Source organism: Arvicanthis niloticus, chromosome 3, assembly GCF_011762505.2.
Source record: "Arvicanthis niloticus isolate mArvNil1 chromosome 3, mArvNil1.pat.X, whole genome shotgun sequence".
Classification (NCBI taxonomy): Eukaryota; Metazoa; Chordata; class Mammalia; order Rodentia; family Muridae; genus Arvicanthis; species Arvicanthis niloticus.
In genome coordinates, this window is record NC_047660.1 from 696504 (window position 1) to 723781 (window position 27278).

General features: G+C 35.5%; 2 protein-coding genes across 4 annotated transcripts in view; one reads left to right on the forward strand and one right to left on the reverse strand.

The window, feature by feature from the left end:
* Positions 1–3065, forward strand: part of Fgf14 (fibroblast growth factor 14) — a 599516-nt gene extending 596451 nt beyond the window's left edge. For all 3 annotated transcript variants that reach the window (XM_034498800.3, XM_076930521.1, XM_034498801.2), the window contains one exon: positions 87–3065. In XM_034498800.3, the coding sequence (XP_034354691.1) occupies positions 87–223 (137 nt within the window). In that variant the 3' untranslated portion in view covers positions 224–3065. The remainder of the gene's footprint in view (positions 1–86) is intronic.
* Positions 3066–6765: 3700 nt separating this feature from the next.
* Positions 6766–27278, reverse strand: part of Itgbl1 (integrin subunit beta like 1) — a 230950-nt gene continuing 210437 nt past the window's right edge. The window contains exons 8-11 of the mRNA XM_034497723.2: positions 24757–24873; positions 13764–13910; positions 8670–8783; positions 6766–7566 (exon numbers count right to left, since the gene is read on the reverse strand). Coding sequence (XP_034353614.1) covers positions 7475–7566; positions 8670–8783; positions 13764–13910; positions 24757–24873 — 470 coding nt within the window. The 3' untranslated portion in view covers positions 6766–7474. The remainder of the gene's footprint in view (positions 7567–8669; positions 8784–13763; positions 13911–24756; positions 24874–27278) is intronic.

Genomic DNA, 27278 nt, shown 5'->3' on the forward strand with positions numbered 1-27278 from the left:
TGAGGTCTATGCAAAAAGTGATATGCCATTCTCGAATGGTAACCAGATAACCTCTTCCTTTCCTCTCCCTTTCTTTATATCCCTAGTTGCCATGTACCGAGAACCATCTTTGCATGATGTTGGTGAAACAGTTCCGAAAGCTGGGGTGACACCAAGCAAAAGTACAAGTGCATCTGCAATAATGAATGGAGGCAAACCAGTCAACAAGTGCAAGACCACATAGCCAGATCCTCAGGTGTCCTGACTTACTTGTCCCGAGCACAGTGGAGCGATTTATCCTTGCTAGACATTCCTGCTCCGGTGGCGGAGAAGCCCCAGCAAGCAAGCTGACGCTTGTCCTATGCTGTCTCAGACCTCCTTTGTTGCAAGTGGATAAATCTCAACCTGTGGTCCCCCTACACCAAGAAGACACCTGGACAAACCAGCTAAACTCAGACCATGGAATGCCCTACCAGATATGGAATGCCTTTTTAATATCTTTTCTGTGACTGTGACACTTCATGTGAATGACATACTTCACAAGTACACTCAATACCTTGCCTGCTGACAGCTACCCATAATCCTTTTTGAGTCCTGTTTCAGCGAAATCCATGTGTTTAAGTTCAATTTTGTAGCACACAAATAATATTGAGTAATTTCTAGTTAGATGCTGTAAACCTGTGCTATCATGGATTTCTCTTCTTTCCATTTTTACAGGGCTGCTCGCTCCACTGTCTGTGACCTTTAGCAGGGATTGTGTTCCTCTGAATTTTCAATGTTGCAGTTGGTTTGCTTAGGAGAACAATTAGGGAATCAGGAAGCCTTCTAAACTTATTACTACAAATAGTATCTATAAAGATTAAGATTGTTGTCTTTGGCTCACATTATCGATTAAACACACATATATGTTCTGTCTAGTAGGAGACGCTGTGCTCCCGAGGTAGGCATTGCCTGGGTGGAACAAGGGTCAAACACAATCTATGGAAAGCGCTCTATGATAGGTGTTTGGCATTCCCTCTTAGTTTCTTTATGTGTGTGTGTTTTATACATATCACAAGCTTACTGGTAATGGTAACATTTGCCTTGCCCAGCGAGCAAGACCCACTTAGTTTTTGAGAAAGTGGGTCCAAAGAATTCTGTAGGCCTTGTAGGCCTGATTAAGGTTCGTTTTATTTTCATCGATTAATAATCATTGGGAAAAAAAAGGAATAAAAACCCAAATCATTACAACCTATAAGAAATATGCTACCTAAATCCATTTTTGGCCCACTCCTTCCTGTTTTTAATGAAGATAACTCAGTGCCACACCTGATTTGGGCTGCATTCCAGTTATACTCAACCTCAGCCAAGCATGGGCAAGGCGGCTGTTGTGTTCTTTCCTGCAGCAGCAATGCACACGTTAGTATAAATTAGACTTTAACATTTTTGGTATTTAATGACAAGTTTTAAAACTGGAAATATTGGGGATTTTGTTTGCTTCTTTGCTTTGGGTTTGTTTTGTTTGTTTTTGTTTTCTTTGTTTTGGTTTTAGCTCATCATGGGGCCTGGTATCCTGGATGTCATCAGTATGTACCTCTAATTGAGCTCTGTGAGGCCCAACTGGGTGGGTTAGAGATGACTTGTCAATATTTCAGAATACAATTTTTTGAGTACCCTAAATAAAACTAAAGACAACCCAACACACTCCAGCATTAGGGGTTTGGGCCATTTGATTTGTTTAATTTTATTTTATTGATTTAATTTCATTTTAAATTGAATTCTGTAGAACTCCAAGTTTAAGGATACTTAAAAAGACTGTGAATTGCTGGAGATACACCTTGAAGATTTCATGCGAAATGTTCAATATCAGATATAAAAAGCTTCAAAATGTTTAGTACTAAACTGTTTGGAAAAATATTTGTTAACTGTATGTACACTTAATAAAATACCATGTTTTCTTCTCAGAAGAGTTCATTGAGACCAAACTGAACCTCTTTTATAGAAAAAAGTTGATGTGGGATCAATGTACTGGCCTCTTGTTATTACTTATTTTCACAAAGCAGGATGACCCACTTGCCACTGCCCCCAACTGCACTGTACTTACTGGGAAATTATTTTCTCATTGCTTTCACGAATCTTCATGACAGCCTTTGCCCAGCATAGAAAAATTTTGGCTTGCTTAGCTAATTAAAGATTCAGTATAAATTTAAGTGTTTAGGCTCATTTCATTTTCATACTAGATTCCATTTTAATAAATAAACATTAGCAAAATCTTTAAATAGGTTTATTGTCAATAATGCTAAATTGCAAATGCAACAAAATGACCCCTTTAACCACTCCTGATTTGGTGTTATGCATTATTACATAAAACTCATTAGCTGAATATTTAGGGAAGACATGCATCTTTAGTATGTGGTGAATATAAATAGCTTGTAATTCTTATTAGTTGAGCTTATAGACACTGTTTATACCCCTCTCCATGCACACACATCCCAAACCAGCCTACCTTTCTGTTTTTGATAATCAACACTACTTGAGATTTCTGTTCTCAAGACCTATTTACTGGTTAAAATTGAGGCAAGATTTATTTTTGTAAATGACTAAGATTTATGTTAATGTTTCCTTCTGCTGTGTTTCCCAAGAGATGTCTATAAGAACATTTATTACTATAAGTAGGTATTCAAATGGTTTATTCTAATATATGTTTAGACACATTACAATGGGGTCCTTGTTATCTTTGATTTAGTTAGACCATTTCCTTTGTGTCTGGTCTCACCTGTTGCATGGAAAGAGGAAAGCACCAAATGATCTGCATGTACTAGGACTCATGTATCCAGAAGTGCTGGTATGTATTATTCAATTTACATACAGAGAGATTGTCTGTATTGTACAATTTGTGTTTCTTATCATTTGTTGTGTTCATAGCTATGACATATCAAATCAAATACTTATATGAAGGCATATGGAAACCACAAAATAATTTTGTGTAACAAAATAGCATTATATCACCCCAAATATAGAGAACTCTCATGTAAATAAGTTGATAAACTCAATTTTCCCCCTTTACCATGCCAAAGAAAATTTTAGCTCTTTGATGATACCTCTCTTGCTACTTTTCTGAAACAAGGTCATCATTCCTTCCCTCAGAAATTAAGTTTGCTATCATTAAATGCAATCTGTCATCACTGATGATCTGTGTAGTAAATCTGATGGAACACATTAGTATTTATAGACTGTGTGTTTTATATCTTCCCGTATGTATGTTCATTGTACCAAGTCTATAGAAGACCCATTCCTTCTGCATGCATATCTGGTGGGGGAGGGTTAGTTCTATCACCTTTTTATGGTACCTGATTGCTTTGCTTAGCCACCAACAGTGCTCAAGGTTCCTCCTTTGCATAATTCAAGTAACACCATTTTTGTTTTCAAATAAGTTTAGTTCCTGAAAATTCTTACTACTTTCCTTGGAAATAATTATAATAGACACACAAACAGTTTGTTCCGTGAGAAGAGCAAAGGGAACTGAGCACTCTATTTTTCTGGAGAATGTGGAGTCTTGCTTTAAGTGTTTGCTTGTTCTGGGTACTTTGGGTGAGGATTAGATCCATAATGAACACCACAACTTTTTTCTATAGTGTTTCCAGTTGTTGTTTTTTTTTTTTTTAAAGTAAGCAAAATGTATCATATCTGATCACTTAATTAGTGATTCAACCACTAAACCATCTTTCATTCTCTCTCTAGAGTGACCAATATTAGATTTGGCTCTTTAAGCAAAAACTAAAACAATAACCACAATTCCTTTGTTGTTCCTTCAAGTGAATATATATTACTTTGTTAAACAAATTTTCCAAACATTACATGTGTAATATGTGTTTGATATTTCTCAATGAAGGTTAGTGAGACTAAACTGACCAAGGTTCAAATTAGAAAACACAAAACAATGGAAAATGATTTTCAATCTTATTTTAGGAAAAGAATATATATATATATATATATATATCCTAGGGGAACAATTAGGTAAAATGTCTAAATATTTTCTGAGGCACAGGCTTAGTCAAATCCAGAATGTAAACTGTATTGTTCTAGATTAAGAGACATATGTAGTTAAGAGTTTTACAAAGTAACACACAAGACTGGGTAAGTGTCTGGAATACTGAATAGCTTTAAGAATAGTTGTGATAGTTGAGCTTGTAAATTAAGACTACACTGTATTTTTTTCTTTGTTCTAGGTTCTCATTTAGTCTAATTCTTATATTTACTGGCGAGCTGATAGAGATAAGTCATTTCTTCCCTGGTGCTGCTAGAATCCAGATGAACTCAGGATTCCTGAAAGTCAGTAGGAACAATGGTTCTCTTCCTAAATTTACAACTTTTGTTGACTTTTATAAGTCCCCTGGAGGAATTCTTCAGTTATGGTTTGCTGAATAAGCAGGGTTAATATCATCACAATTGATGAACATAATGTCTCCTTTTCAATTATCATGTATCCCAGCGTAATTTTTGAAAACCACAAGTATGCCAAAGAAATTTGTTTATTTTCTTCTACTTATTACAAATTTATCTTTGCTTGGCATTGTCAAAAAAAGTAGTTTCTATCTTGGAGTCAAAGTATAGAAACAGACTTAGATAGGAGATAGGTTACATTTTTGCCTATCACCGTGTTTTTGGTTTTGTCTGGTTTCTTCCTCCTCCTCCTCCTCCTCCTCCTCCTCCTCCTCCTCCTCCTCCTCCTCCTCCTCCTCCTCTTCTTTTCCCCATTCCCTTCCCCTTCCCCCTTTTCCCTTCCCCTTTCCCCTCCCTTCCCCTTTCCCCTCCCTTCTCATTCCCCCTTTCTCCTTCCCCTTCCCCCTTTCTCCTTCCCCTTCCCCTTTCCCTTCTTCTTGCCCTCCTCCTCCTTCCTCCTCCTCCTCCTCCTCCTCCTCCTCCTCCTCCTCCTCCTCCTCCTCTTCTTCTTCTTCTTCTTCTTCTCCTCCTCCTCCTCCTTTTTCATAGTGTTCTCCTCCTCTTTTTCCTCTTTCTCCTCCTCCTTTTACTATAAAAGTATGTGAGATCTATTACTTTTTTATAGATATACTGACATTGGCATGGCTAGGGCCAAATACAGATAGACAGACACGCACACACAAATTATAGCAAATAAAACTAATCTTTTTTAGAAGTCCATTTTCCAAGAAAAAGAACTAATTAGAGTTTAAGTTACTGTAAGGCATATACTACAGCTTTCTTCCACAGTCTGTAACAATACACTCCAGAATATGGTGACATGTTTCATGTTGTTCAAAATTCAGAACATAGCACACTTTGATCTTCATGAGAAAATCGTTTCTCCCAATGTCTAAACTCTATCCTGAGAAGACTTAAATGGTCAGGTTATTTCAACACTTTTTCTTATGAAAACATAAGAAAAGTAACACATACTTTTACGATAGATGCTATTCATGGAGATGATAAAAACTAGAGAGGGAATTATAATAATAAAAAATGAAAAGGCCATAAGGAACTGATAGTAATTCCAGGAAAGCAAAGTCAGGCAAACTACCACACATAGCTGTGATTAAAGTCAGCCCATAATCTGTTTATGTATGGCCTTTGAGTTCAGGATAGATTTAATTTATTAGTTACAGTTTTAAAATATCAGACAAATAAAAAAGACAATCCCTCAGTGGTTTCTTTGATAGGCATTGTCCAGATCTTTATAGAAGGCTGAGTCCTTTAGTAAGAAAAGCTGAAGGCCATTTTACCATGATGGGAAGTTCAGTGACTATTAGTGTATGAAAGTCACCAAACACATCATCAGAACTGGTATTGAATTATTATAATTGTTTTTTTCTGATTTAAAATGTATTTGGAGAAATAAAAATATGCAAAAAAGAATGCAATCATCTATACTATACCTTTAATCCTTATATTTTCCTCATTTTACAAAACTGACATTGATTACCAGCTCAGTAAGTAATAGATATATAAGCAGTATGGCTGGGTTCCTAATCTCAGGATAGAGGCAACAATTTTATAAATATGTTAAATTCTGAGGAAATTATTATTATTATAAAACCAGCACCAGTAAAACTGACCCTCCAAATACTTCTCAGTATTTAGTTTTTAAGTAATACAGTGGAGGTGTATTTTCTTTACATTTGGAGACTTGACTCATAAAGTCCAAGCCATGATTCTAAAATATTTACATTATTAATATAAAATTTGCAAGTAAAAATTTCATCTTAAGACAAAGCAGAAATGATTTTGCTATGTTATTTTGGATTTTACAAATAATTCACATTTAGGGAAAAGGTATTTTTTTAGCTCTAAATAATGGTTGACTCAACTGTGTGTACAAGTAGATCTAACTGTATATATGCAAGAGAACCCCAAATATTGTACATTTTCATAATTCAATGTGAATTTCATACAGAGCAAAATTTCACCAAGAAAATAAATATTTTGTTCGTATCATTGAGTGAATATTTGTAATTTTGATTTAAACCATTTCTAGAATTTTGGAGTCCACTTCTGAACTTGTAAAATCGATGTCATCCTTGTTGACTCCACCATTTCTTTGAAGAGAGCCATTTAATGGAAATGAATGCAGTATGAAGATCCTTATGTTTCTAACTAGACACTGTCTTCTTCAGAGAATAAATTACATGAAGTAATCTAAATATGAAAAATCAGATTTCTTGTACATGTAACCCATACCTAGTCTTAAAAACAAGATCTGCTAGTTCTTGGGATCTAAACTGGTTATTCCAATTCATTCTTTTCTGTTGTGTTTGTTTTCCATGAGTAAATAGATACTGACACAGAATATAAACAACTTATGTCATTATTTATTAAAATGTCAAAGTATGCATTTTTCATTTCTTACTGTAAGAGAGTCTTGTGAATTTGTAGCCCTTATGACCTGGTAAGCCCCCAGCCCATCATCACACCTGGTATGTGTCTGTCATTATCATCCCATATACAAATTCAGAGTCATATGGAATCCTGGAAAATCTGACTGGTTGGTTTATGTGAGAATAAATATTATCCTTATATTCTGATACAGTGTTTCTGGTGTTGGCATGTGGAGTACTAAATACCATGTGATTTAGCATTTTTCTACTACATCTTGGTAAACATTGGATGTCAGAAAATACTTTGTTGTAAGAGCCTTTCTATGTTCTGTAGGGTGTTCAGCATTGTCTGTTGCCACTCCCTCTAATATTCCCATAACACAAATACTCCTATCTACCAAGTCTGACAACCAAATTCTTTGTAGATATTGTCAAATATCTTGGGGGTTGCAAAATTGCCCTCTTCAGTTGAGAAACACTAATATTAATTATGGGAGAACAATTCTTTATGGTGTAACTTACATTGGTTTGCTAAAGTCATTTCTATTGAAGACATATGCTTCACTTGGGCAGTCAGAAATAGAAAAACACAAAAAAGTCTGTCCTAGTGCTGTGTAACATGCTTTCCTCTGAATTTCTAAAATTGCCTAAAAATAAGAATCCAGTTGTCTCCCCTGGGATCATTAAGGATATTCGGTACCAAGCCAGATTTCACATGCATTTCCATTCCATCCATCCCAGCATTCACAGTTTCCACAGCTACAGATTCCATTTCCTGCAATAAACACAGAAATCACGATTATGAGTAGAATACACCATTAGAATATATAACTATGAACCATAGCTGTTCATGAGAAAACCATTTATCCTTTCTAAAGTGTTTTACCATACAATGATATTATTATATTATTAGGCATATGAGAGAAATCTATCTTTAAGATACTTAATGACATCTCTTTGATTCCATAATTTATTAATTGAACAGTATCTACCTTATATCAATCAGCTGGGCTCCCATATCACAATTCTATGTACTGTTAGTAGGCAAACCATTTGTATGACTTACAAATAAACATTGAAAAGCATAAACTCCCTTGATATGAAATTAGGCAGGCCTGAGAGCTGGAAAAAAAAATCCTTTTCTAGTAAGACAGACAGAAACTGATTGTCTAATTTAATGTCATTCCAAAATAACCATCTTAAATAACTGTACTTAAAATGTTTGATTATAAAAATATTTGGGGTTACAAAGAATTTTATCAATGGTATATTGAATCAGCAAGAAGTCTAATAAGTGGGCATATATTATATAATTAAAATAATTTCAGGAGAACACATACATAGTTATTTAACTTGGTTCAATATTATTTATTCCCAATTATTAGAACTCAATAAATTAGGTTTGATGGCCATTACACAGTTAAATATTTAGTATATTCTGTTGTTATCTCTCATACCACACACACACATTCATACATATATCCAGTTTCCTAAAAACAGCCAATACATCAATTTGTGACCTGCAAGTGCTGCTTTTAATAATACCCCTTCCATATGGACCATATTAAAATGAAATGGTTGTCAAGAGAATTCTGTACTTGTATAACTGTCTTTGTGTGAGTTTATAGAACAAGGTTACCTTGTAGAAATTTTCCAAGAATCACATAATCTGGCTTTATTCCTTTGCATTCTTCAAGGGAAGATGTTGGTGTGTATTCACAGATATTCACTTTTCCTTTAAGAGTTACAATACATGGACATTGTTCATTTGTATGTATGGAAGCTGCCTCTCTGCCCTATCTAAAGCAGTGTTGTGTGTTTAATTTCACTCTATTGTCATTTGTGGCACAAAACAATTAGTGTAGTTCAATACTGCACCTGTGCAAATGAGACCATCGTGTTTGTCGCAGTCCCTGTCATCACAGTCACAAAACTCCCCTGAAATATACCACTCTTCTCCAGAACAAATGCACTTTCCACAATGACAAGAACCTGAAATCACAAAGGGTATTATTCACTGTCACCAGAGAAATAAAGGTTTCCATCAAGAAGAAAGTATCACTGACACGCTAACAATAGACGTGTAATAACCTATCTTCTAAAGGAAAAAAGTTTATTGAATAGCTGCTTCTCAGAGGGGAGCTTTACTTACTGTAATATATAAAGGTCATCCAGGAAAGCCTTCATTATAGATCTAGACAGTTGCAATTAGCCTTGAGCAAATGTTCCTTGGTCCAGTCTGGTTGAAATGTCAGTGAAACAGGATGTGGCTCATCCTTAGAGATGCTTTCTCCAAAAGGTATTCAAAATAGATGGTATTTGTTTCTTTTCTTTTCAATTGAATTGCATTTTAAGGTCCCTGTTCTCTAAAGGAATATACTACTAAATTATATCAAATGAAGATTCATTTTACAATTAAATAATTACTAAATTATTGGGCTCATCATTTTAGAGTTTTATTTACATGCTTTTCTTGAAATAAGAACATACAAACTTCATACTGAGTGGTAGGGTGAAATGCTAAAAATGCAAACTCACTTCTATATGTCTGATTGAGTTGATATCTCAAGCTTGCCCTTTAGGATTAGCTATAATCAGCAAGAGCTCTAAAAAATCCTGAATAGGGTCCAGTCAATTTTCCCACCCCTTACAAACTTCCTTTGTGGTTAACTCCAATTTAACTTAAAAACTATTTAGTTATTAAAATATTGTGTGGTAACTGGAATTCTTACTAATGGCACATTTAAAATAAAAAGTAGTTTTGTGATGTCTCAAAAGGATTCTCTTGGTGTAAATGCCTTTCAAGACAAGCTTGAAAAATCACTCATATTAACTATTTTTGCTACAGCTACAAAGACAAATACAGAATTCAAAAAGACCTCTTTCATTTCTTTTTTTGGCATTTTTGTTGAACATATTTTCATTTTACTATAAGATGCTGGTAGTTATTGCTAAGTTACTCAAATATCCAATCACCTTTAGAGAATATGAAATAATAAAAGTTTTTAATGCAGTTAGAAAAACTCTAAACTCATTAAGCTTCAAACACACACAAGAGATTAGGGAATAAATTCTGAGTACTTCTGAAACAGTGATTGACAAATGATCAATGACCTGTGGGAATAGATAGCAGAAAACCTCAGTTTTGGGAAGTAGACAGCTATGATAATGTCATGTATATCATGAAAGAATTCAAGTTAAAGTGTCCCAAGCATTTGTAATCTCATGCCATGGAAACAGGTACATGTATTTTAGGTAAAAGACTCTCTCACAACAAAATTTTACTCATTCCATTCCTGATCACACATCCCAAGGCAAGCAAATAGTCAGGACAAGCTAAGAGATAATAACTGCATTATATTTGTTTTACTTCATTGTTAAGTGAAGCACAATTTCACTTAATCTTGTTTTCCTGAGTTTGAGCTGACTTGCAGTCTCTTTAGGGCAATATAAGGTTATCTTCCAGTTTTGAGACATAATTGACAATCAGTAGTTGCTCAGGCTCTTACTGCTAGTCTAGTGGGAAAGAGATTAAGGGTCCCTTGCATCTTTGTCAACACAGAGTATATCCTCATTTTAGAATGTACTTTTCCCTAAATTTAAATATTTTCTTTGAAATTTCGAGACATGGGAACATTAACAATCAATTGCTTGTTTAACAAGTGGTTTATGAAACACCTACATGGGAACTCAATTGTTTATCATAGAGATATTCCCCAAGAATATCACATTTAGTGGCTGATTTCTATCAGTGAAAGATTAACTATTTGAAGAATTATGTTTATTTGGTTCTAACATAGTATCTCTTACATCTTATATAATTTTATATACTCATGATATTAATATCATAACTAGGATGCCTTTTTATGTGTATCACAATTTTTGCAAAGAGTTTACAATTCATTGTTGAACTTATCTCTTACCTGGAAGTGATTCTTTTATTTCTGGACCACTCAGCTGTGAAGAATAGCAAAGTATTTTCCTGAAATCAGCTAAAGTCAATTTGGTTTATGTGGACTGAATATTTGACAATTTGGAGTTCTAGCTCCAAATATAGTAGAGGCCAGGAAATGGTTAGAATAAAACTGGAGTTTGATTTTGTGTATGTCATGGAAGCAATCTTTGTGGTCACCATAATTGCAGGTGTGTTGTTTTTCTGTTTGTTGATGGTAAGTAGGAAAAATTCTACTTTCTACATGAATAGAAACAGTATGCCATGTAGTACTAACACAGTGTATGTAGTCATTAGGATCTATTATAGACCTTTATTATAGAGAGCTCTGGCTGTTCTTATAATAACAGGGGTAGATTATCCCTCTTTATAAAAGGGAAAAGCATGAGGAGAAGATTCTGTCTAACAAATGTAAGCTTCCTGAACACCCAGAAATGAGCAACTGTTGGACTCAGCAGATTCGGAACCATTCCCATCAGATGACCAGCCCAGCCATAGACTGCAGCTGGCCCATCCTGTCAGAACCCTAGGATGATAAACCTGGAAAAACAATACCACTAATCCATTTGTTTTTATTCTCCAAAAGAACCTTTAACATTGTCGATGTTTTGCTGGCTTTTATTATTGGGCAATTCTTTTTCATTTATTCTTAAAACATTCCAAAGACCTAAGAAGGAGAAAACAAACAAAAACTTCCCTTGAAGATGAGAATGGAATAGCAGACATGGGGGAATTGCCTCCGATCACTTTCCAAAATACAGCTAATAGACTATCTTAATCTGATTTAATCCACCACCTATTCACCTATCTATCTGTGATGACGGTCACAACAAAAACATTGCATAGTTTCATAAATGAGCAGTTCTTGCTTACAGATCTGGCTAGCAGTCATCTGAGATTGGCAACTAGAACACTAGGTTAAGGTTGGTCCTGAAACGTATAAAATTTTCCTTCTCTTTTTTTGAACAGACAGAAAGGCGGTAGCTGAGAAAAAGGTGAATGAATGAGGGTACCCTAAATTTATTAATGACATGGATGCAGCAGTAATACTGTGACAGTTTAAAGATACATTCAAAGACGTGTTCCATAGTCGTATCTCTAAAAATATGAAGTGATTACTTGGATCTAGGTTAACATTGTTAAGACGAACACATTATTGTGTCACCATGGAGCTAAATAAATAAATAAACCTCTAAGTCAACAAATTAACATAAATCAATAAATATTTCACCATATATTCTGCAAAGGTAGCTAAACTTGGGGGCAACATGGCCACTAAGCATATCTCTCTTGGTCATTTACAAAACCTATTTCTGTCAGGGGTTGAGGCTCCATTCCATTACTGACTTTATTCTTCATACATCAAGCCTGACAAAATGCTGCAACCTGACACCCCAGCAGGCAGTTTTCACTATTGTATTAATGACACCATCTGTTATGAAGGTCACAACAATGTATCTTGTTTTAAATTTTTCTATGGAGTGATTTATTGTCTTGGCTATAAATTTGTAAGAAATAAAATGCTATTTCCTCATCGTCTCCTGAAGTGATGGCTTTATTCACAGTTCCTAGCAAGTGCAGAGTTTCACACTTGTCATTTTAGTGGGGGATGGGTTACAAAGTATCATTGAATGCAGTTACAAGCCAATTTCTGACTCAAACCTGTACCATGATAAGAGGGGAAGTTGTCGACACACTTTGAGATCACCAGAATAAGGGTTTTCCTGTTCAGATTTCAGAAAAGTTTTACAGAATTCAGACAAGTACATGAGATTTATCAGGAATACAAAATAGAAGATGTGAGAACATCTTTCCCATTCACCATGCTGAAGTCCCCCAGTCTCTCACATCCAATGGTTTTACTATAGTTCTTGGGGTGGGCTGAGGGATGGTACCCTCCATGGAGACCAGGAATAACATCCTTGTTGTTCTCTATAATGAAGACAAATTACAGTTGGAAGAGCTCAGCCTCAGCTTTTTCTTCTATAACCCAGGATGGATGGCACCAAAGAGGAAAAGAAATAACCAACCACATTTTATTTATTTTCTAAATAAAAATCCTTGGGAAGCCTTTACATTCCTCTGAAGTTAGCCATACTCAAGCATTCTATCCACTTAGAAGTATTAAGATTCTCAACCTTTGTTGATCTGTCATTGTACTCCCACCACCTAAAGCAATTAACTGGGAAAACATTAAATAGTGTTTTGTGTTTATGTTGGTTGTGAGGAAATACCTTTGTATCACTATTTAATCAACTTTTGCACTTTTTCATTTTTTTTAAAAAAAGATTTATTTCATTAAAAATTGTGTATGTGCAGATTCAGTGCACAGGAGAGCAAGTGCCATGCAAGTAAGAAGAGAGTATTTGACCCCCTCAATATAGTGTAACTTTTGCAGTTGTGAACTGCAATGTGGGTGTTAGCGATAGCGAGTGCTCTTAATCTCTGAGCCTGCTCTGCAGTATCCCTCAGCTGTATTTTCTTGTTGTTGTTTGGTTGGGTTTTTTTTTTTTTTTTTTTTTTGCATTTTCTATATGCAAATTGCTTAGCTGAAAATTCTGAAACTTTAACGAAGACTCGATGTTTATAGTTTTAGGGAATAATTTTGTATAGTAGTCAGGTTAAGGAATAAATGGGCTGTACTCATTGTGCTGGTGAATATAGCTTTGTGCATTCTTATGGTATTTGCAACTGGGCATGACTTAGCAAAAGCTTATTTATGATGGGGTTCTAAACAAAATATATTTTAAAAGCCACACCTGTGTTTTAGCATGAATGAAGTCTTCATTTGGTAAAGCATTTGTGAAAACTTGGAGAAGATTTCCTTCCATCTTTTACACAGACAAAAACTCAGCTCCCATATCTCCTGTTACTGACGTTCAGTTTTCAGTGGTCACACATAAGCTTGGTGGCTTCTTTTCAGACAAAGTTTATTCTGGAGGGACTGTTTGCTACCTGCTGTTCTGAGGAACCACATGTCTGAACAGGGATCCAGTCCAGACTCTGGCAGTGATACTCACCCTTCCCTGAGCACAATGTGCCATCTGCTGACTCACACAGACTCCTGCTTTGTTCTTCCGTCATATTACACTTCCGCAGGTGTTGGCAGAGCTTACCAAACCATCCTTTCTCACAGACACAACGACCACAGGAGCATGTGCCATGGCCTGTGTAGCAACCATAGGGTGAGGTAAGGGGAGGATATGAATAAACAGCCAGAAAAAAATCAGAGTTTGTAAGATAGAAAGTGCAAACCATAGGTTCTCATCTTCCGTTAGACATACTTTCCTTATACATACAGCCATTCTGACACATCTTTATTTAAAACAGTGTCCCAACAGAGATCTAGCTTAGCACTGTACTTTTGGATGTGATGTAGAAAATAGCTTGCAAAAAAGAAATATTGAAATTATTTGAAATGGAATTATAGCTCCTGTCTGGATAGTAGTCCCTTCTCATTGCATTTCTGTCAGCAGTATGTGCTGGTGTTATTCTTCATGTGCACACCACAATACCCAATTCAATCTTGAAGGCTAGTCACGTTGTCATTCCTTGCAGCATTTAATAATTGCTCTCCTGGGGCTTACTAATAATAACAAATGGCATTCCTAAGGATTTTACCTTTGTCCTTTCCTCTTCATGTACAGGAGCAGATAGAGAGTAAGTACTCATGCCTTTTATTGGTGAACAAAAGTTAAAAATTGCATGAGGTTTGTGCTCACATTTGACCTTTTATTTTTGTCTTTTTGTTTCTGATGTATTTTCTTTGTTTTGGGGATGTTTATTCTGTATTGTGCAACTTTATTTGTGACAGTTATATAGGGGTATATAGTTTATGTATGGGGTATACACTTTTTAACTGTGTACAGGTTGTCAACTACTAGACATTTGAATTTTCCAGTTTAGTTTCCTATTTCTACTTAGTGCTTTGGTGTTTTTTTTCCCTGATAGTCACACTTTCTTACAGCTTGATCACGCTCTGCCTTAGTTATTTGACTGGAATTTCTCAGGTATGTATTATAAACATAATGAATTGCCAAGAACCAGAACATAGGAAATGAAAGATGATGGGCAAAATGATTCTGACATGTTTCCAAGAACATGTATTGTTGTCATCTATACTGACCAGTGCTTCTGGCATTGTGACCACCATTCTCTCTTGACTCATATCTGTACATGAAAAGGTTAGTGGACATGACTCCCTTGTTGAGAACTCATTATTGTTAATTTAACATAACCACTCATGAAACCAGGTAGCCATTTTTTATAACATATGACAATCTGGAAATTAATAGAAAGCAGATGAGAGACCAATTTAAAAAACTAAACAAATACACCTATCCCCAAAGCTTCTCCTCATGCATGACATGCTGTTATAGTCAGTGACATTCTGTGTTGTCTCCATCTCACAGACTGGGAGCTGAGACTCTGAGGGTATCAAGTTGCACTTCAAGTCCTGTAGTCCAGACATACAGAACCAGAATTTGGTTCTACTTCCTCTGATTTCAAGGTCCCTATGCCTTTTATAACACAGGATCTTTCATTTTGGGAAAGGGGCTGTATAGTAATAATTTCTTAATATTGGTCTTTTTATTCCATGTTTCATCTTCAGGCTTCTTCTTAGCTCTTTCCCCTTCTAAGACCTCTTTCTTTTTCACAACTAGTTAACTTATGTCATTTGATAATCCACATTGATTTTATCCTCCTGTTTGCTTTTATGATCTAATAGATGATTCACTCTACCTTCCTTTAATCATTTTCAGTTATCTTAATCAAACCATGGAATTTCTCTGTTTCTGTTTCTATCTGTCTGTCTCTGTCTCTTTGTCTCTCATCTCCCTATCTCTGTCTCTTTGCCTTTCATCTCCCTGTCTCTGTCTCTCTGTCTCTCTCCATCTCTACCTCTCTCTGTCTCTTTGTATCTGTCTCTTTTGTCTGTCTCTGTCTCTCCCACTCTTCCACCTTTCTCTCTTTCTCTCTCTCTCATGGGGTGTGTGTTGTGCCTAAAGAGGCTGGAAAAGGGCATTAAATCACCTGGAGTGGTAAGGTGCTGACAACAAAATCTGGTTCCATAGAAGAGTGCTTTTAACTAGTGAGCCATCTCTCCATCATCCACACCTACACCTTACTTTTGAGACAGGATTTCATACTGACCCTGGGGATGATTGACTTGGCTAGTCTGCTGGCCTGGAAAGCACAGTGATCCCTCTGTCTTTACCTTTCATATAATGGTAGATGCCACCATTCTGCCTTTGACATGGGTCATCATGCTTCCACATCAAGTGCTTCATCAGTGGAGCCATGTCTTCAGCCCAAATCATGAGATTTCTGTTAACTACAAAGATTTCAGGGCTGTGCTTCCAGTATATAAATCTCCCAAAGCTTGTTACTGTGATACTCTACCTGCCTTTCTGTCACCCTCATAATTAGAACCTTCTTAATATTACCACATAACTTTCTTTCCAAAAGTGATCCTTTTGTATTTTTCAAATTCTTTTAAATGCACAACTGTTCTAGTCATTTAGTTCAAAATGTTTTGAATAATGATTGAATCTCCTCAGCTCCCTCCATCAAGGGAGCTGTTAATTCCTGTTAGTACTACTTGCAATATAGCATCATAAACCTTCCCTACTGGGGCTCTCACATTCTTTCTCACAATGCCCTATCCTATACTTTTTCACATCCTAGCTTTCCTCCTAGTTCTATGGGATTTCCTTTTGCTCAACTAGGAGGTCTTTGATGTGCTATAGATTCCTAAAAGGTAGAGCTTCAAGCTTCTCTTTATAATTTTATTTCTTCTTTCTTTAACCTTCCTGACCTGTTTCCTGTGCATTTCTTATGCTTGCTGAAGTTGAATGCCTTTCTCTCAATATATTCAAGACCTACCTAATCTACAAATCTCAGCAAATGAGTGAGTGACTATACTTCCACAAAGAATTTTCCTCCAAGTAGAACTCACTTGATCTCCTCTAAATTCTCTCCCTCCCTCTCTCTCTCTCTCTCTCTCTCTCTCTCTCTCTCTCTCTCTCTCTCTCTCTCTCTCTCTCTGTGTGTGTGTGTGTGTATGTGTCTGTGTGTCTGTGTGTTTGTATTTGTGTTACTTGGATTCAAATCCAAGGATTGTGCATACTTGGTAGCATTTTACTCTAATCTGAGCTACATCTTGAAACTTCTATACAATTTTATTTCTTCCTTTGCATGGAATTCTCTAGTGTGAAGAAAGGCATTCTGCTATTACTTAAAAGAATCCATGGCTACTCACAGAGAATAATATAATACAAAACATTTATGGGATGAAAAAAGTCTATATTTGCCATTTATTAGCTCATTTATCAAATCCCTTTGCAAAGTAAAGTTGTCAACTATACCAGACAATCATCAAAATGCATCAATATTTACATTTTGATTTGTCATTTTTATATACAACTTCCCTTTACTTAAGGTATTACTCATTTTTAATAGCATGTTCTTTATAAATGACTATAAATCAGTCATCAATTCAAGAAATATTTGTTATGTATTCTGTATTTTATTAGCAGTTTGGATTATAGTAAAATAAAGCATGTATTGGCCCTATTTTCATGGCACTTATAGTCTACCAGGGGTGATCACAAGTCACAGCAAAATACACTTGGGTTACTGGAGCTTAAAGGGTCTGTTACTATATTCAATGGTGAAAACAGGGCAAACAAGGGTACCCAAAGAAGTATTCAGCAAAACCAGGCATGAGGAGTCAGGCAGTCAGTGTTCTAGGAACAGAGCCTAGGAATCCTTGGGACAGGAAATAGCTGGGCATGTTTTAGGCAGTGAAGGCCAACTGTTTGAACAATTAATAAAATGGGAGTGTGAAGTTCAGAAATGAGTACATAGCAAGTTTTGGTAAAGAATTTAAATCTGTCTGAGAGGAATGGGGGAATGACAGAAGACATTAAGCTAGATGACGTGGCATAATTAGCAATTTGCAACTTCATTTAAGTAACTGAGTGTGGTTGGGTGTGTTGGGGGATATGAGTTTGGAGAATGTGGAAGACTATTAATGATCAAGTTAGGAGAAAATGAAGAGACTGCTGTTAAAGTTCTGTCTTGATAATAGAACATGGGCCTATGGGATAAACTGTGGGGCTGGAGGTTGCACATATGGGAAAAATTATTGATTTTCTGCCCTGAAAACTAGAATAAAATACATTTTATCAAATAAAGAAGTTTTAGGAAGTTAAAGGAACATTAGCTCTTTGTTAAATCTCCTGTGTTTAAAAACTCTTGAGACACTGAACTAAAAGTCAGATAACTAACTGCATTCATATCAGAGCTCAGAGAACATGTTGGGGCTGATTCTATCAAACATGCACTGACGTTTACACTAGTGCACATCATTCTGAGTTTTAGAAGTGAATGAGCCTAACCAGGGAGAATAAGTTCTGTCAAACTCTAAACTTTAAGGCTAGAATACATATAGAAAAGTCAGACAAGGAGTAAAATCCAGCAAAGCAAGAAAATACTATAACAAAAAAGAGTGTCTCAGAAATGAAGTCTACTGAGCACACTGAAAATTTTAGTTAAAAAAAAAATAAAAGCATACAAGTAGACAGTTGGCTTTAAGTCAACTTTTCTCTAGCAAGCCTTATTACATTGCCACTGAAGGTTACAGAGTAAAGTAGCCACCAGCAGAACTCTAGAAAAATAGAGTCTATGCTGGTAACTCACTGAGAACAATGTCACTGTTAGTGGTAAGAATAGTAGTGATACCACCTTTATAGAAGGAACATCCTAGAATTATCTCTAGGGATTGAGTTTAATGACTATTCACAAGGCTATGAAAGTGCCGTTGCCTGCTTTCCTTAGAATTTGTACAGATGGCCAACTTTTTACAGGCAAAAAAAGTAATCCTGTCTAACATGTTCATCTCTTCTCATTGCCTTAATTTTCACACTGAAATATGCACTGAGAATGCTCTGTGCCTCACTGTCTAGTGTAATACAATACTCACTGCTGATGGGTATTTGCATTTAGTTAAAGTACGTAATTTTTAAAAATTAGTTTCTTGATCTTGTTAGGACAAGTACTCAATAGTCACATAGGTCTGTTTGTATTGTAAATAATTCAGATGTCAGAAATTTCTGTCAATTATGCAAGATTTGTTGAATGTGTCTTGAGATACTAACCTTTCCCAATGCAATTTAACATGCCAGCTCTGTTAGATTGCTCCTTATGCCATTGGACTGAAGTTCTTAATTGGTAAACTAATATATTTTTATCTTTTATTGATTAAATTAAACATTACAAACCCTTGTCATTTCTGAATTTACAATCAGAGATATATGATTTCCTTCAATTGCAACCAAGAGCTGGAGAAGTCCCAGAAGAAATGGGAACTGATTGTGTAATTAAGAGGTGGCTCTTCATTATCCTTTCTTGTTTCTTAAATTGGACTCCTGGGCAGCTATTCTAGGAGCAAGGGTGAATGACAGAAGCAACCTGCAGTCTATTTCTCATTCTCACCCTGGGTGTAGGGCACATAGGAGGGAAGCCTCTGATTAAGCTTATATTCACTAAAATAATTAAACACATGTAAACCAGCACCTCAATATATTCTCTTTATGAAATTAGAAAAGTTATGCATTGCTGAAAATGAATAAATCTTAGGAACTATCCCTTGGACAAAACATTTTTTAAATAGTGACTTATTTGAAAAGAAATTCATGCCAATTATCAGTTACATCCATTTTATTTGTTAACAAAAAATGTTTAGAGAAAATCTGCATACCCTTTATGGTAATGGAACATGACTCACACAGAAGCTAATTAAATGAAGAATGGTCCTACTGCACACTGATTTTCTTTTTGCCATTTTTATGACTCATTTTGAGGTTGCAATTTTGGTTCAATCAAAACTGAACTGTTTAAAATTATGAAATTAGTTACATTCACCTTTGAGTACAATTGCTAATTTATCTTAACCTGCCAGAGTGGATTTAATCATCCTTAGTTTTATTGTTAGGAAAGTGGATAAACAATTTTGGCTCTTTGTTTTCACATGTTTGCTAATTAGGTAGACATGTTTGTGGTTTACGTGTTTGTTAGATAAGATTCTCAAATAGTTCCTGCTTTTGAGTTAGAAGCTGATTTAGTTCTCCAGCTACAACCTGAATATGCAGAGTTCTAGCTAAATGTCAAGGTGAACCCACAAATCAGTGTGGTGGCAAACTGAGCATGTGATCCAAATTTAAAATGTTCAATTTATTCTATTCTACATGCCTAACTTAGAAAAAGAGTATCCAAATGTTTCATACTTACTCAGTAATGGTGTGCCCATCACTGGCTTCCTGTAACAGGAGCGCTAACTTCCTAGTTAACCTTAACTCTCAACTTGACACAGCTTAAGTTCACCTGAGAAGAAAGCCTCAATTAAGGGATTGTCAAGATCAAACTGGCTCATGAACTTGTCTATGAGAGTTGTCTTGATGGTTAATTGACGTAAGAGGGCTTATGTGTATAATCAGTGCAATTTAATGTACTGGAGAATTTGGACTTTTCCTATCTACATTACCAAACTATTTCAATGGGGCTAATAAACTTATATTTGAAAAGAGTTCTATCTCTTAAAGGAAACCTAGAAAGAAATACAACAAAATGTCATCAGATATTATTTTGGGATATATATACATACATATATATCACCATATATATCAATATATATAATATATAATCACACTCATACACACCTTATATATACATATATATGTATATATGGTCATATATATATATATATATATATATATATATATATATATATATAGTCTCAAGCTCAGAAATCCTTCTGCCCTTGTCTCCCAAATACTGGAATTAAAGGTGTAAGCCATCACTATCCAACTTGGTGATATTTTTTTATTAATGAATTTCATTTTGGTTTTTGCTCTATTTAGTTAAATATTTCAAAGGAAATGATCATTTTAAATGATTTTTAGTGTCCATTATTTGTTGGAAAAATGAATAATGAAATCTGCAGGCAACAAATGAAACTGAAATATATTACTATATTCATAAGTTAACACAAATTCAGAAATATACATACTATGTTTTTTCTCCTTTATGCTGTTCAAGCTTCTAACTTTTGTATGTTTTCTGAGAGTGAGTATTGGAATAAGCTCAGAAATAACTAAAGATGGGTCAAATAGATGGGAAAAATTAGGAAATGGACTGGGAAGAATAAAATAACATGGACTGAGTAGGAAATGTAGAAGTAGAAATACTGGTGAAAGAATGGAGTAGAAAGAAGGAGCTCAAAAATAATCCCTAAGTATATATAAAGGTGCTGCAAGATATTTTGTTGCTTTGCATGCTGATTAAAAATGAATTAAAAGAGAAAAAACACTTGTTTCCATTACAAAAAGCAATATCTATGACAAACAATGTATAAGATCAACTAAGAAATACTTAAGGATACAAGAGAATGTAGCTGTCAGGATAGCTCAGCAGTTAAGAGCACTCACTGCTCTTATGGAGGACCTAGGTTTGGTTCACAGCACCCAAGTCAAGCCCTCATAACTACCTACAACTCTGCCCCTGAGGGATCTGATGCTTTCTTCTGGTAGCTGAGGTTACCTGCATGTCCTGGGTACACATACATACACTCAGGGATACTCACATATACATAAAATAGAGAAATATTTTTAGAAGACACAAGAAAGTAAAATATCTTTCCTCAACATAACACATACTTTTATTTACTATGGTTTTGTTTACCCTTCTTAGACTTAAATGCTTTCACATTAAACACCATACACCCAAAGCTGTTGTAAATCCAATCCAGGTCTACTCCAACTTGAAGAATTATATACTACATAATTCTGTGCTCACAAATTCTGGAACTCCCTTAACTTCTTTTTATTTGAAGGATGCTCTTTATACTAAGTTTGAAAATAACTTGAAGTGCAGAAGATGATGAGCGATAAGAGAGTTTGATTATATTCACATGCACAGCACTTCACTGAGTCATGTACCCCTTGGAAGCACTGAATACAGAGGGAATTGTACAACAGTTCCCTGGAGGGGGTCATCTGGAAGCATATTTGGTGAGATTATTCAGAAGAATGTGAGAAGATAAAGAGCAGAATGCTAGGTAGAATCATGATATATCCCAGTTGCCCTCTATGAAGAACCCATTATTTTTTTAATAAGGAGATAACTGGTAAATATAAAGCATAAATTCCTCCATCCATCTAGCACTGCAAAGAATCCTAGGAGTCATCAGAGTTGACTCTAGCTATCACTAATATCATTCATTATATCAGGAATTTTTATAACTGCTGCTTATTTTTTGGAGTTAGAGCTTTTTTCCAGTCCAATTAAATGTTCACACTGTTAATCCAGACCCACCTCCTTTCAAGGACATGGGGAAGAGACCAACATCTTACTATCATCAGACATAGGGCTTCACAGAGGTTCATATACTCATATCGCTGTCTTCTCTTCAGATCATAAGCCAGACACACAGAGGTGAGCTCTACAGTAAAGATAGTGATATTTCTATCTCAGAAGAACTTCTTGAACAGCTTAAATCTCACTCTATGATTTTTCAAACAGGGATTTTAAGTACTCCACAAAGGGTTTTTTTGTGAGCTATAAAAGTCATGAGAACTTTTGACTTCTTTACAGAGTGTTTGCTGTACTTTGTACTTTATTACCACAACTGGTTCAGGTTCAAATGTCTTCTACAATGGAGGATCTTCTGTGTTTTAAGACCAACCAAGAAACGGAAAACTATAATATTAAAACAGGCAAAGTCCATGTAATCTCTTCCATAAAGCATAATCAGAAAACACAGGAAATAAAACCACATTATTTTTATTCACCTCTTTAATGAAAGCACTATGTGTAGGTCAGTGCAAAGCTAAGGTAGGAGGCATTGTTCACTTTTCTAGTGGCATTTAAAATGATCTATAGATAATTTGCATTAATTCTCATTTTTTTCAGACTCATTTATTTCTAAGTTTATTTACAGTCCTAATCTCAGTGCATAGAGTGATGGGAGCATGTATGTGCAATGTTAGAAAACACCATGGTTCAGATTTGTAGACACAGCTAAAATAATATTTTTCAAGAGGAAACTTAAAAGACTTATTTTATGTATAAACTCAATCAGTGCTCAAAGATCAATTAATCAATAAAATGCCTGTAATAATATCAAAGTAGGTAGTAGATGTTTTTCTTTAGTTCTAGAAAACAGACTGAGAATTAAATCTGATGATAATGATTAAATATGATCTTGCTGTCTGCTTATGGTTTCTCCATCCCCGGCAGGAGGAGCCTCCTGGTATATTTAGGCACCAGCAAAGTCCTAGCCAAATTTGAAACTGCATGAAAAACACAATCAACAACTAAATTTTTTCAAGTCTTAAGTTATTGTTCTACTGTTGTGAAGAAACATGACCAAGGAAATTCTTACAAAAGAAAGCATTTACTTGGACACTTGCTTATAGGTTTATAGGGTTAGTCTATTTTCATCGTGGCATGAAGCATGGTGACAAGCAGGCAGGCAAACATGGGACAGGAAACTTACATCTTGATCCACAGAGTGCAGGCAAAGTGAGTGATTTTGGACCTAGCCTCAAAGTTCACTCCTAGGGCCTCCTCCAACCAGACTATACCTCCTATTTTTTTTTTCCCAAACAGGGAACCTTTCCAACTAAACATGCAAATTTATGAGTCTATAGGGGCAATCTTCATTCAAATTGCCACACTTGGCACTACTTACTCTGAGTGAGGAACCCAGTAAGAAATCTAGTTGTGTATAAAGCTTTTCTAGAGTGAACCACAGTTGTATCAGGGTTGGGCAGATTAGCATATATATAGCAATTGTCTATTTTATTGTTATATACTGTACAAGGAATGACTATCATATATGAATATGGTCGAAGGTCATCTACAGTCCTTTGAGAAGGAACACAAGCCATCTGACATAAGAGTTGTGTTCTTTTGAAGTGTACTGTGTTAGCTGTAACAGATACCCACAGACATTCTCTCATCCTTATTGCTTTTGTTGAGTTTTACTGCCTGAAGTTTTTTCAGCGGTAGGAGATGATCACACACCTTTGAGTCATGCTGATGTGGTAAGACAAATGCTAGAAGCAGGCATTAGTGAACAGTTGATGGATACATGAGAATTTTGTTTTGCATGATTTTAGAACTTTTACTTCATTTAGAACATTTTAGTAATCATTTTAGAACGATTACTTCAAAGGATTTGCCCCTGTGGTTCAAAATATATATATTTGATAAAATTGTGTCTCAGAGCAGGTTACAGAAAGCAGAGTTGATCAAGATACACAAGAAGGTAGATGTGAACCTATAAAGATAAACACATACATAGTGATGATAGAGGGAGAAGCGAGTTTCCACATGATGGTCAAAAGATGCCAGCAACATCATGCTTGATAATACAAAGCATTTCAAGACTGGCAGGACTAGAATAATTCAGATCCATATTCCCTCTCCTGGATGGTGCTCATCTCAGCATTTCATCTTCTGGACTTCATCTTCTCATTTTACTTTTCCATCTACCCTTGCTCTGCCTTTTTCTTTATCTGGCTAATTGATTTTCAGGGGACTTTTGGGATCCAAGAGCAAGGCAAGAGCTGAGTTTCTATCTCTAGTGATTCTGTAGTTGAACTTGGACTGTAATCTTATAGTTCTTGTCCCAAGTTTCTGGGAGATATTTCATTTCTCCCTCAGTGTTTCTGAGTGAAACAATAGAAATCATGAACAGATGTTGGCTTGCATGGAAGCCTTTCACTTGCCACCAACTAGCATAGAACTTAGAAATTTATTTAGATTAGATAGTGTTTTCACATATCCTCAAGTCAAGTGTTCTTGCTTATAAATGTGGTAATAAAGCTATATTGCTTTTAGATATGATGCTGTATTTCTTAAATACTTTTTTTTCGAACAGCAACTTTAAATGGTCTAGACAATGAAAAAGGGCAGATGAAGTAAAGCTGAGAGAACAGTTACTACCTCCGCAGACCACACCGTCCAGGTCTTCACAGCGCCGGTCATCACACTCACAGGTCTTGCCATATACTCTGCTGTCCCCAGGAGGGTAACAAGTGCATCTGCCACATTCACATCTGCCTACAAGGTAACCAGAGAGAGCAGGGAGAGGACAGTCAGCCTGAGCAGGGCCTTCAGCGAAACAAGCACATTCAAAACCCAAGTATCCCAACGTGTCCAGCAGATACTTTCTCAACCTCCCCTACAACACACTGAAATTCAAACACAAATGCCAAGAAACCAGAGTGGAAAGGACAGTGGCTGGCTCAGAAGATGGCCACATTTGTTATGCCACTTTTAATCAACCTGAGGGATAATTCCATGATGAAACTGTTTAATACCTAGTTCAAGTGTGCCATTAAAAATAATTTGCATCAAAGTATTATATATAATATACATAAAATATTCACATGTAATCAGTCTATACTTTCATTTAATTTAAAATACTTTGGTTATTTAAAACATCTTTTAATTGGAGATAAAGCAACACATGAGAAGAAAGTAATCGTATGTATATTTCTGTTTGATAATTGAGTGATTATTTGTGGCCAATTTACTAGTTCATAAAATTCATATTAATGTGGAACAAACACCAAAAACCATGACCTTCAAATATTTAGCCCCAAATTTCAAACTATAAACATATTACAGAATGAGTTTGACTCGTGTTTAGGGAAGCCCCTCAGCTAGTGAGATGCAAATTGCCCTCATTATTTCTTCATCTGTACCTACATGCTGATCACTGATTCCTTGCTTTGTCTCATTTTGTTTTTACAATACTACACATTGACTATCACTTTATGCCCATTTGACAAGACAAGAAATTGAGATATCATTGAGGCTAACAACAGAGTTGCTCATGTGAACCAGCTAATTAATATTAGAATCAAAATTCATATTCATTCTCACTGACCTTAAAGCTTGTTCACCTATTAAATCATATTGTATCTTAATATGGCATCATGAAACTACACAGGAAGAAACTTCCTTTTGTCTGAGAAATCAGACTCATTTGCCAGAAATTCATCTAGTGACAGTACTTCAAGACAGCTGTTAGTCCTAGTCATTAGCCCCGCTATCATAATTACACACACACTGATATGATCCGATGATGCTTCAGGGCTGGCCCAGCAATGCTGTTGCTATACTTGTATTTTGTGAAAGAAATTCAGCATTGGCAGTGATGGAGGAAAAATTAGTATTTAGAATCACAGTCTCAGAGATGAAATTACAGATGATCTAATTTGCAGTGATTCAGTCTCTCTGGCAAGAGTGTGCGGTCAGTGTCTCCTTAGAATACTGTGAATAAGTTCTCTCTCTCTCTCTCTCTCTCTCTCTCTCTCTCTCTCTCTCTCTCTGTCTGTCTTCTCTCTCCTGTCTTCTGAAAAACTCCTACTTGAGGGTAGCTATAACTTCAACAACAGAGAAGTATCTCTTCCTGAATGACAGTCCTTCTTAGCCATTGGTGGCCAGAATGGAGACACAAGGAAGCCTCTTGTTGTAAGAGTTCTGATTCTTAAGCAAAGGTGCAGGATCCAAGATGAAATAGCGTTTAGCCCAGTATACAACACCAGCAACCTATGTCCTGGATGTCCTGTCATCCAAGCTGTTGCAGAGGTTGATGATTAAAGTGAATTATGACCATGAACCCTTTATAAAATATATTTTCTCCCATTAATGAAGCACATAGTCAATGGTGGCTATTCACTGAAGACACAGACATCTCTCATGCACCTTATTTCGTCCTAATCTTGAATTTTCTACAATGTCCTCTATGGAATCCCACCAATGGTGGGATTAGAAGCCAGTGGAAATCCGAGCTCTATGTGACACCATAGAGCTCACGCTTGGTTACATGGCAGAATTGCTCCTTGACTCTCATCTACTATCTCTTCATTACTAAAGTATTAAGTGCAATTCTATACTAGATAATCAGTGCCTAAATCTTATCAAAACAGTGAAAACACTGCAAAGTACCAGTCAGATTTTTTATTGTGCTAGCAGTTAATAAAGGTTTCAGCTACTGAAGTAAAAAAACAAGATATGTAGATTTATTGTCCTAATTGAAAAATAAGTTGGATTTAATTTATTTCTTTCATTTAAGAAATGATATTATTTTACATATTTTTCTAAAGTTTTGAGATATGAATGTGATTTTTGCCAAAAATTAAAATTAAAATAATCATAAATAAAAACAAAAGAGAATAATAACATAAGTCTATATCTAATAAGTGCTATTTGTGACATAGTGTCAATCAAAACAATAAAATCAATGCTCGAATAAAAGAAAACAAGTAGTTTATAAGACAATTCAAAAAGAAATCTAAATACCTATGTGATAAGAAATTAATTCAGTCAATAAAATCAGTATTATCTTACTAAAACTTATCTAGAGTGTATTCTACACTAATAGAACTACCTACTCTTAAATATAAATAGCATAGAGAATTAACATTTACAAAATCCAGCCACTATTCAGTGTTTTA